At 46.3% G+C, this 12,098-nt stretch overlaps 2 protein-coding genes and 1 long non-coding RNA gene across 3 annotated transcripts in view; 1 reads left to right on the forward strand and 2 right to left on the reverse strand.

Moving 5' to 3' along the window:
• Positions 1-1,232, reverse strand: part of LOC135977157 (uncharacterized) — a 125,108-nt gene extending 123,876 nt beyond the window's left edge. Inside the window, exon 1 of the long non-coding RNA XR_010594508.1 lies at positions 1,179-1,232. This is a non-coding gene — a long non-coding RNA (uncharacterized LOC135977157). The remainder of the gene's footprint in view (positions 1-1,178) is intronic.
• Positions 1-12,098, reverse strand: part of LOC135977156 (syntaxin-binding protein 2-like) — a 252,736-nt gene that overhangs the window by 154,429 nt on the left and 86,209 nt on the right. The window lies entirely within an intron of this gene.
• LOC135977169 (maestro heat-like repeat-containing protein family member 2B) overlaps positions 1,372-12,098 on the forward strand; it is a 52,247-nt gene continuing 41,520 nt past the window's right edge. The window contains exons 1-6 of the mRNA XM_065576453.1: positions 1,372-1,479; positions 6,200-6,322; positions 7,203-7,356; positions 7,909-8,007; positions 8,371-8,522; positions 9,063-9,206. Coding sequence (XP_065432525.1) covers positions 1,372-1,479; positions 6,200-6,322; positions 7,203-7,356; positions 7,909-8,007; positions 8,371-8,522; positions 9,063-9,206 — 780 coding nt within the window. The remainder of the gene's footprint in view (positions 1,480-6,199; positions 6,323-7,202; positions 7,357-7,908; positions 8,008-8,370; positions 8,523-9,062; positions 9,207-12,098) is intronic.

Genomic DNA, 12,098 nt, shown 5'->3' on the forward strand with positions numbered 1-12,098 from the left:
ACCTATCCCTGTAGCAAACCTCGTTGCCTACTCTGTCCCCATATCTACTCTGGCAACAGCATCAGAGGACCCAACCACATCAGCCACACCATCAGGGGCTCATTCACCTGCACATCCACTAATGTCATATATGCCATCATGTGCCAGCAATGCCCCTCTGCCATGTACATTGGCCAAACCGGACAGTCCCTCCGCAAAAGAATAAATGGACACAAATTGGATATCAGGAATGGTAACATACACAAGCCAGTAAGTGAACACTTCAATCTCCCTGGTCATTCTATTACAGATTTAAAAGTCACTATCATTGAACAAAAAAACTTCAGAAACAGACTTCAAAGAGAAACAGCAGAACTAAAATTCATTTGCAAATTCAACACCATTAATCTGGGCTTGAATAGGGACTGGGAGTGGCTGGCTCACTACAGAAGCAGCTTTTCCTCTCCTGGAATTGACACCTCCTCATCTATTACTGGGAGTGGACTACATCCACCCTGATTGAATTGGCCCTGTCAACACTGGTTCTCCACTTGTGAAGTAACTCCCTGCTCTCCATGTGTCAGTATATAATGCCTGCATCTGTAACTTTCACTCTGCATCCGAAGAAGTGAGGTTTTTACTCACGAAAGCTTATGCCCAAATAAATCTGTTAGTCTTTAAGGTGCCACCAGACTCCTTGTTGTTTTTGTAGATACAGACTAACACGGCTACCCCCTGATACTTTTCTTCAAAACAGGGGGCCTAAAGTTAGGCTTCTAAATTCATACTGAGGTCTAAAAAAGTGGCCTGATTTTCAAGAGATACTGAGCCCCAAAAAGTTCCCAGCATAGCCAATAGGTACATCTGGATGCTCAGGATTTTTGAAAATGAGGCCCTGACTAAGCAAAACTCTTAAGCATATGCTTAACTTTAGGTCTCTTTGTTGGCTTAGAGTTAAGCACGTGATTAGGATGCTGACTCAGGGCATAGGTGCCTTAATATGGATTTAGGAGCTTAAGTTTAGGCACCCAGTTTTGAAAATTTTGACCATAAATTATTATTCTGTATGCGATCAAAACTCTTGAATTGATAGTAAAGAGGGAAAGGAAGATTAATTTACATGGGAATCTACTTGAAAGGAGCAAATTTTCTTCATTATGATTTCCCCCCAAACACATTGGGTAGTTCAGCAAACAAACCTGGTCATCAGGAGCAAGGAAGAGGATTTACATGATTCCCAGGTCTACTTCTCAGTGTTTGGGCTCCTGCAGGATCTTTACTGGACAGTGAATTAAAGAGACCGGCATCAATTTCTACTATCAGTGGTAACCAGCCGAATCCTTTTATTTAATTTCAGGTGTTTATACTGAGGTTGTTTCCCTCCTGGCAAATATGGATGACCAAGATAAGGGCAAAATTGCCCTCAGGATTGCCTTGATAGCTGAGACCAAGCTGGCTAGCGTTGTGACAGTTCTGCTAGAGAAACTGCAACAGGATGAGGTAGGGCAATTTCATGAAATTACATCTGCTTTCCATGTGTCCAAACCAAATTCTGCCTGATTTCAGGGGGGTATAGGGGAATGCATGGGAGTAATTCAGTATAGAACTTGGCCTGGCGCACCATCAGTATAATCAGTATTCACCCTTCTGTCCTCAGGCATAAACTCATAATGCAAAATGCTGTTATTACAGATCAGGATGATATAATGCTCTATAAAGAGAGAGTTGTCCTTTTACACACAGTGGAGTACATGGGCTGGATATAGTAAAAGTACACTGTAGGACTTGCAGTAATCTCTTCCAATAATACTTTGCCCTTCTTTAGCATCTTCATCCAAAAATCTCAAAGCACTTACCTAATACTAATGAATTAAGACTCACATCTTGTGAGAATGGTAAGCATTATCCCCATTTACGGATGATTTGTGTCACAGGGAATTCAGTTACTTGCTCAACACCACTTAGCAAGTTAGTAAAAGAATGTGAATAAAGTGAATAAAGTGAACTGACTCCCTGCTCTAAATCCTAGGCTCATTAATTATGTACGTGCGCAGTAGTGCAGAATTCCCCCAGGAGTAATATTCAGACCCCTTTTTCCATTTATTGATACTTGCATCCAACAAAGTTCATTTCTCTATTAAGGGCCAACATGGAAGGTATTTTAGTTTCAATTAAAGTACTAGGAGGCCAAGACAAGCAGTTCAGTTCAAAACTGAACTTGGCCTCCTAGTACTTTAATTATTTGAATTACTCAATTATGCTAATTAATTTGATTAATTACTTGAATTACGTACTGCTTATGTATTCGTAAGTTATCAGTGACAATTTTCAATTAAAAAAATCCTCCTTCCATTTAAAAATGAATGGAAGGAGCTTCTCCCCAGTGGAGCTGTCTGGTATGATTGCAGTGTGCAGAAGCATTCCTTTTCAAGCAGAACCACTGGAATGTTTAGCCAGTCAAGAGATCTGATTGGCTTTGAACATTCCAAAGTGCTTTATGACCTTGGCATGCAGGTCACATAGATTTAGAGACTCGCAGGAGACAGAGATGGAAAAGACCTATTGGATCATCCAGTCCATTTCCCTGCTAATGCAGGAGCATTCCCAGCGACCATTTTCCACTGTTTTGGCCAAACTAATTTTAAAAGCCCCTAATGACTGAGCTTCCACCACTTTCCTAGGAAGACTATGTCATAGCCTAATAGACCTGTCTCACAGTTGGGGCATTTTTCCTGTTATTAAATTGTATGTCTTTTTTTAGTTTAATCCCATTACTCATAATTTTACCTAAATGTATTATACTAAAAAATTCCTCTCCCTCTTTGGTGTTCACACCCTTCAGATACTTGTATGGTATTATCATGTCTCTCTCATAGTCATCCCTTGGCCACGTCTGCCATAGACAGCTCTTTCAGTCTGTCTGCAGAAGCAGAGGTCTGCTCGGGCCCAATTTTTAAGCCCAACCTGAACTGGCCCCAAGCCCACTCACCTCACCCTGAGAGGGTTGAATCATTTTCCATTCTGATCCCAACCCTTCCCCCCAAACCAGATACTCAGGGCCGGCTTTAGGCCGATTCAGCCGATTCGGCTGAATTGGGCCCCACGCCAAGAGGGCCCCGCGCCGCAGCTCTCCACCCTGCCCCCAGCTCACTTCCCTCTCCTCCCCTCCCCTGAACGCTCCGCCCCCTGCTCCTCCTCCGCCCCTGCTTCCCGCGAATCAGAGGTTCGTGGGAAGTCTGAAAAGAAGCAGGGGCGGGCAGGCAGCACCAGGTAAGCTGGGGTGGTGGGGGGTGTGAGAAGGGCTCCGGGGAGGCGTGGCGCAGCCCCGGCCGAGCACCTCCGGCCCCAGCAGCTCCGGCCCCGGGGCGCCGGTCCGGGCTGCTCGGCTCGGCTCCGGCCCAGGCCCCGCGGCTCGAGCCCGGCCCCCGCTGAGCGGCTCCGGGTCCGGCCCGGCCCCCGCGGCTCGGCTCCGGGTCCGGCCCGGCCCCCGCGGCTCGGCTCCGGGTCCGGCCCGGCTCGGGCCCAGCCCCCCGGCTCAGCTCCAGCCCGGCCCTGGCTGAGCGGCTCCGGGCCAGACCCAAGCCCCACGACCCCGGCTGGAGCTCCGGCCGGAGCGGGGCCCGATTCCTGGGGGTGGGGCTTGCGGCAAGCCACGCCCCCAGGAATCGGGCCCCGCTCTTGCTAAAGCCGGCCCTGCAGATACTGCCACCGCATCCTGCTCATGGGGAGCGGCAACAATGTGCAGCAATGGCTTCATCTTCTGCCCCCTGGGTATGTGCTGCAGAGAGAGAGATGCTGTGACTCCTCGGCATCCTCACTCCACAGCGCATGCAGCGCAGAAAGGAGGTGATGGCTGGCAGAACATGCAGTCACGGTTCTGCTGATCCCATGGGCTAAAGGAGGAGAGCCGAGCTGACCCGAGCCCAAGAGGGGTTTTCTCATCCAACCTGACCCTGACGCCTGTAGTCAGGTCCCATAGGATTTGGGTCAGGTTGCAGAGCTCTATTCAAAAGTCAATTCAGCCACCACCCTGCATTCTTTTTTGCTCCCCCATGAATTACTTCCAATTTGTTGATCTCTCTGGGAATGTGGTGCTAGAAAATGCAACAATCCAGATGCAGTCACACCTCAGCTGAACAGAGAGGAACTGGTGTCTTCCTGCTTTGTACCATCATCCCTGTGTGTAAAAGACCCAACCCACATGGCTCTTTGTGGGAGCCATCACACCTTGCATATACATGTTGACTTTGTTTTTCACTGTCACCCCCAGGGCACTTGTTGCTTCCCACTTTTCTCCCTCCCATTATTTCAGTTACTTCTACCTCCTTTCCAGATGTGGCAGTTTTCTGAAATGAATCTTGTTCTCTGCTCAGGTTTTTAATTTCTCTGTGTCCCTCTTTATTTTTTCTCTGTCCCAAATGATACTACAACTGCTCCATATTTACAAAAAGAACAGGAGTACTTCATAGAATCATAGAATATCAGGGTTGGAAAGGACCTCAGGAGGTCATCTAGTCCAACCCCCTGCTCAAAGCAGGACCAATTCCCAACTAAATCATCCCAGCCAGGGCTTTGTCAAGCCGGGCCTTAAAAACCTCCAAAGAAGGAGACTCCACCACCTCCCTTGGTAACCCATTCCAGTGCTTCACCACCCTCCTAGTGAAAAAGTTTTTCCTAATATCCAACCTAGACCTCCCCCACTGCAACTTGAGACCATTACTCCTTGTCCTGTCATCTGCCACCACTGAGAATAGCCAAGCTCCATCCTCTTTGGAACCAACCCTCAGGTAGTTGAAAGCAGCTATCAAATCCCCCCCTCATTCTTCTCTTCTGCAGACTAAACAAGCCCAGTTCCCTCAGCCTCTCCTCATAAGTCATGTGCTCCAGCCCCCTAATCGTTTTTGTTGCCCACTTTACTTGTGGCACCTTAGAGACTAACAAATTTATTGTAGCATAAGCTTTTGTGGGCTACGGCTCACTTCATCGGATGCATGTAGTGGATATATATACACAGAGAACATGAAACAATGGGTGTTACCATACACATTATAAGGAGAGTGATCAGTTAAGGTGAGCTGTTGTCAGCAGGAGAGAAAAAGAACTGTTTGTTGTGGTAATGAAGATGGCCCATTTTCAGCACTTGACAAGGAGATATAAAGAACTGGGGTGGGGGGGAAGATAAGCATGGGGAAATAGTTTTACTTTGTGTAATGGCCCATCCACTCCCAGTCTTTATTCAAACCTAATTTAATGGTGTCCAATCTACAAATTAATTCTAATTCAGCAGTCTCTTGTTGGAGTCTGTTTTTGAAGTTTTATCTCCTTGTCAAGTGCTGGAAATGGGCCATCTTCCTTACCACAACAAACAGTTCTTTTTCTCTCCTGCTGACAACAGCTCACCTTAACTGATCACTCTCCTTATTATGGTAACACCCATTGTTTCATGTTCTCTGTGTATATATATCTTCCTTCTGTATTTTCCACTACATGCATCCGATGAAGTGGGCCGTAGCCCACGAAAGCTTATGCTCACCTAAATGTGTTAGTCTCTAAGGTGCCACAAGTACTCCTGTTCTTTTTGCAGATACAGACTAACACGGCTGCTACTCTGAATCCTCCATATTTAGTATCATCTGTGAATTTCTACACTGATGGGCCTCATAAAAGACACCTTTGAGTGTGCGACTGTCACTGTAGATCTAACTGCTGAGCTAATTTCCCCTAGGAGCTGTTGAGGACTTACTGCGGGAGTTGGGTATTTTGTAATTACAAATTTACAAATTCTGTCTGGAGTGGATAGAGCAAGGGCAAGGTGCTCATTTGTATTGTTTGTTTTAAATAAATGAACTAGATAAGGGGGCAGTGAAGGAGGCTTATTCTGGCTCTTTTCTCTCCAGGAAGATTAAAATATGTAAATTGCTCGGCTGCTTCTGAAGTGCTGCTAAATGCGGGGATTGGAGGGCATGGCATGTTTTACACCACTTAAGCCAATGCAGGCTGAGGAGTCGGTGTGGCCTAGTGGATAGAACTCTGGATAATGACTCAGGAGACATGGATTCTCTTCCTGGCCACGGACCTGCTCTGTTATGATAAGACTTGGGCTAGTCATTTCATGTTTGGATTGTAAACTCTGTAGGGCAGGGGCTTATTTGCCAAATTACTGTGTGGTCATCAAGAAAAACTTTTCCCAATTGTTTGTTCTCTTATGTTTTGTCCCCAGCAAAACAGAGCAGATATTTACTGTGTCCTGGAAAAAGTATTACAGCAGGACACCGGGGGCCTAGAGAGAAGGCTACTGAACAAAATAATAACCCTGGCCTCCAACCACATGAGAGAGACTCAGGTAAGTTAGTTCTCCCGAGATACTGATCAAAGGCTCCAAAGCTTTAACTAATTAAAACTCTCTTTTTGAGGGGGTAAACTATATACTGAAACAAAAATATATTCTCCTGTTAGAGGCCCACACCTTCCTCCAGACGAAAGCCCAGGTCCTAAACAGCACTTGTGCACATGCATAGGATGGGAGAACTCACATGCGAAAGTTACACATGTGCTTAAGTGTTTTGCGGGATCAGGACCCGAGACACATGATATCAGACACAGAGACAGGCCTATGGTTTCTGAACGAGCAAGTCTTTCCCAAAGTCTACGAGGGATTTCATTATTGATCCTGATGTTATGTGGAAGGCGCTCTGATACTATCGCGATAAGTGGCAGTATAAAGCCCCAAGACAGACAGAATCTGAGCTGTCTCCAAAAGAAGCAGCATTGGATTTAGAATATAGTTTGCCAGCAGGAAAACCCATGGAAAAATCCCTCTCTTGTTCCAAAGGAAGTCAGCCTCCTTTTGGGGGACAGTTTATTCCAGGAAAGCTCTCTGAATATCTTGAAGCTGCCCAGTCTGTGTCTCACTACCTCCTCAGGGAAGAGCAGGGAAAAATATCATATGACATCCACCACAAGTAGCTAATAGTAAATAGTCTAACTAAGCAGCTTGCAAGGAACTCAAAGGCTGAAAATTGTTTAGCCAAATGACTCGATGAATATTTATGACTAATGACTCTAGCCACAGAAAGTTGGGAGGCTTCATTCACAACTTATGCACAGAAATAAGGACTTGACTCATATAAACAACTCTGGCTAGTGCAACCGGCTTCAGTCACCTCAGTCTCTCTCTCTCTCTCTCTCTCTCTCTCTCTCTCTCTCTTTTTTTTTTTTTTTAGGAAGCAACAAATGAACTAAAATTGGCAGCTAGCAACACCTTAGTGACCCTGGCACGCTGCTATTTCCATGAGGTGATGTGCGAGCTGCAGTGTCGTCTGAAAACACTGGATGAGTTTATTTTCATTACGTTGGGCAACCTGTCATCAGCCTATGGTATGGTAACTTCCATCTTTTGTTTCAAAGTTATTGTCTTTCATTTAAGGACAGGGGATTACTCTCTCTACCTAAAAATGTTACAGCTAAACAGAGCTCTGTTTGAGTGTGTGCACGCGGGTGTGTGTGGGAGAGACACAAGATTAACTGCTGTTGCTAGTTCTTGGCTTTCAGATCATGAGCTATCCAGACGGAGGTGCAAGCTCTAACTTATGCCCCTGACTGAAGTTCCTTGAGGATGGGAATGAGTGGAAGATCAGGTCTAGTGGAGCTCTTCTCCACCCCACTTCCCATCCCGCCCCAGTGCTCTCTCCCCTTACTCTGGGAGTGAGTTGGGCATCGGGCACAGCTGTACACTGGTGGAAGATTCCCCTCTTCAGGGTGAATCCCCCACTGGCTTTCAATGGCTGCTTTAAAGCCATTCTGCTCTGCTTACGCAGCACAAAATGACCTAGGAGCCCATAGCATCCTGCCCCACGGTGTTTCTGTGTTGTAAGAAGGCAGAGAGCAGCTGATTATCTTTCTTCCTTCTCTTCTGGCCTTTCTCTGCAGCACTTGAGTGTATTCCTCATGTGGAAACTACCCTGAAGAGCATGTTCTCCGTGTTGGAGTTAATCAAGGACAGCAGGCTGAGACAAGCATTTTGTGGTGGTAAGTGCAGCACCTACTGTAGGTGCCCAAAATGGATATTTAGGGGGGTCTTGGTACAGATTTAAGTGACTGGCCAAGTTTGCAAACAGGCCCCAAACTATGCTCCCTGCCCTGGATTGCACCAGGTGCTGCGTTCCTTGGCTGCCGTGGCACTCAGTGAAGTTGAGAGTGCTCCGTACTTTGCAGGAGGCGCTGAGCATTTGTAAATTCAGGCCCTTTATGACTCATGGATATAATTTAAAATAAACAGACACAAAGGCTGTGTAGTAAACTTTAGGCCTGGGTGTGTTCACTGATAAAGCAACTTCTCCTCGTTACTAATATGTCCTTTTCACATTGCCTGTCTTCTCTCCTTCCATGCAGTTCTGGAAAAATGGTCAATGGCAGTCCATCTATATTTTACTAACTGGGAAAAGGGCACATTCCCCAGAATGGGTGCATCGCAATTCTGCGATAGAATTATTCCTTTACAATGTCATGTGACCAGCAACTGGCTGACCTGTGAGGATCTGGAGGTGAGAATTGCTGGCTTTCTAAACCTTTAGCAGAAATTGTAATGTTAAATTCTATGTGTCTGTCACTCTTTGTGATGATGGCATTTAATGGTAGGTCCTTTTGGATGGAACAGAGTGTCATGTAAAACATCTAAAACCCATATATTTATAATGTCACCACATCATGGAAATTCTGTCTGTGCACCGTGTACATGTATTCTAGTGTTATGCACCTAATGTGCAGATGAACACGGGATAGTGGGCTAAATTAATTCCTGATATAAGTCCATTCAGCCCCAGTGGAGTTACAGCAGTTTTGAGTTGGCCGAGAATGCCTACTAATCTGGGGAATATTTCACCTGGTGTAGTTGTGAGGTGCATTAGAATATAATCCTGAAACCAACCCTACGAGTCCCGGTTCTTTACCAGGAAATATTGAGATAGGGCCGTTCCTACAGTGGAACAAGGGAAGTTGCACTCATTAGAAGTAGAAAAGGTGTGCCCATTGGATGATATTGAATGAATTCTTAGGAACATAAATTCTGTGTCTCATCTATGCAGCTCAAGCAGGCCATCATCAAAGCCCTTGGTCCCATGATGAGCCTCTTGCTACACAAAGAGGAGCATCACGATCGGGTATTTGAACTGATCTCATGGGTCCTTGAACAATATAAGGAGGACATTGATGTTTTTCACATCACCAAGGTGAGGTACCACTCATTAAGGTCTATGTGTGTGCATGTATGAACTGCACGAGGAATTTGCTGCCAGTGGGGTTTCCTGGTCTAGACAGTGACTTGTTAGATAATAAATATCCACACGAGTTCTGGGTTTATACACATGGTGACCCAGGCAACAAGATTTGTAGGTAAATGCCTCTTATGAAAAGCATCCTCTGTTTCCTGGGGGAGGATGATAAGGAGATAAAAAACAAATCATCTGCCCCCCTCCCCAACAAAATACTCCTCCCTTGTGATTTCCCAGTACATCCTGTCAACTCTGTGTCTCTCTTTTAGATCATAAGCTGCTCAGAGCAGGGGCTGCCCTATGTTGTCTCTGGTCAGTACCAAGCCAACTGTCAATGATTGAAAATTAATACTAAGGAGGCTTGAGGGTGATTTCTTTGGATTATGTAACTAGATCGATATAAAAGCATTGCATGTCTATTTCATCTACCGTTCTATGCAGTGCTGTTGTAGCCATGTTGGTCCCAAGATATTAGAGCGACAAGGTGGGTGAGGTAATCTAATTAAAGATATTGTCTCACTCCCCTCTTCTCTCTATTTCATCTACCCTCAGTACCACATGAGAAGAAGTAAGGGGCCATATTCTGTCTTCAGTGGGGCTACACAGTGGTAAATGAAGTCATGAGACAGCTATAACTACTTGGTAGTGATATTTACTCACCATCTCTGTTGGTTGAAGCTTTCTGGTACAGAATATGTGGTCACTTTTGGGGCTGAAATACCCATGATTTGGAGGGAACCAACGCATCATGGACTTGTTTGATAGCATCAGGGCACTACACAACTGCTTAAACATAGTAAAATATGTAGATGGCATCAGAGACATTCTGGAAGCTTCAAGCAGCAAAGGAGAAAAGTGTTTAGATGCAGGAAGGAATTAGGCCAGGTCTACACTAACCCCCTAATTCGAACTAAGGTACGCAACTTCAGCTACGTGAATAACATAGCTGAAGTTCGAAGTACCTTAGTTCAAACTTACCTCGGTCCACACGCGGCAGGCAGGCTCCCCCGTCGACTCTGCGGTACTCCTCTCGTCTAGCTGGAGTACCGCAGTCCACGGCGAGCACTTCCGGGTTCGACTTATCGCGTCCAGACAAGACGCGATAAGTCGAACCCAGAAGTTCGATCGATCGCTGCCGAACTACCGGGTAAGTGTAGACCTACCCTTAGATTTTCACCTTTTTTATCAATCAGCTGGCAGAGGACATAAAACCATCACTGGTAAAGTTGGCAGATGAGGTAAAAATTGGGGAGTGGTAAAGAATGGAGAGGACAGCTCACTGATTCAGAGTGACCTAGATCACTTGGTAAACTGGGCGCAAACAGGTGCATTTAAATACGGCTGAATGTAAATGTCTGCATCTAGGCACAAAGAATTTAGGCCATACATAACATGCTGGGGGATGCGGTTCTGGGAAGCAGTGACTCTGAAAAAGATTTTGCGGGTCATGATGAATATTCAGCTGAACACGAACTCACGCTGTGGCCAAAAAAGCTAAAGCTGGGATGCATAAAAAGGGGAATCTCAAGTAGGAGTACAGTGGTTATTTTACCTCTAAATCTGGCACTTGTGTGACTACCGTTGGAATACTGTGTCCTGTTCTAGTGCCCACAATTCAAAAAGGCTGTTGATAAATTGGAGAGGATATTGACAGAAGAGCCACAGTGATTAAAGGATTAGAAAACATGCCTTATAGTGGTAGAATCAAGGAACTAAATCTATTGAGTTTAACAAACAGAAAGTAAAAGGGTGCGTGATGGAGTTTACCTACCCCGCATTGGTTCAGCAGGGGTTAATCATACATTGTGGGCGGAGGAGGCCATGCCCCCTCATCTCTGCTGGGCATGCTTCAGCTGGAACCAGGATATAAAAGAGAGCCGCTCAGCTCAGGCTGAGATGACTGCCGAAGGGAGCAGAGGTGCATTGCAGGCTCCTGCAGAGAGACTGCCAGTGCTCCAGGATTCAGAGGCCAGCCGGACTGTGGCTGCAACCAACCCCCAGCCACCCAGTGCCAGAGATGGAGGAGAGACCACAGAATCCCAGAGACTACCAGCTGCTGAAGAACGGGTGGGAAGTAGCCTAGGTGGATTAAGCACTGATCCAGTTGAGGTACCAGGCTTTGACTCGGCATGTTTGGGAAGGATCCCCTCTGAGCTGGAGGCAGATACCCCTGCGGCAAGACAGGGCCCTGGGCTGGGACTTGTGGAATAGGTAGGAGCCAGTGGAGAAGGACTGGCCACTAGGCAACACTTCCCTGCCGCAAAAGGTGGTTCTATTGACTCTGGCCACTAGGCCGCATTGCCCTGCTGCCAAGGGCGGTTCCATTGACTCTGGCCACTAGGCCGCACTGCCATACCCAGAAGGGCAGCCCTAGTGACTCACGCTGTTGGGCTGTGGACCCTCACCGAAGGGCTGCTGCACTGATCCCGACCATTAGGCTACGCTGCCCTAGGAGCCAGGACTGCTGCGGTGGCTAGGGAGACTAGGCCAGTTGGGCCGCCCCAGATCTACTTCAATTCCTCCACAACCTGGTACCACCCTGACAGGGTGGACCTATCCTGTGACAGGGTGACTTAATGACAGTCTATAATATCTTACACGAGGGATTCATGTTTTATAATGGGCTCTTCAGTTTAGCAGAGAAAGGTGTAACTTGATCCAATGGCTAGAAACTGAAGCGAGACACATTCAGACTGGAAATACGGCGTACATTTTTAATGGTGAGATAATTAACCATTAGAACCATTTACCAAGGGCCGAGGTGGATTCTCCCTCACTGACAGTTTTTATATCGAGATTGGGATGTTTTTCTAAAAGCTCTGCTCTGGGAATTATTCTGGGCAAGGTCTA

This window comes from Chrysemys picta, chromosome 22, assembly GCF_011386835.1.
Source record: "Chrysemys picta bellii isolate R12L10 chromosome 22, ASM1138683v2, whole genome shotgun sequence".
Taxonomy (NCBI): domain Eukaryota; kingdom Metazoa; phylum Chordata; order Testudines; family Emydidae; genus Chrysemys; species Chrysemys picta.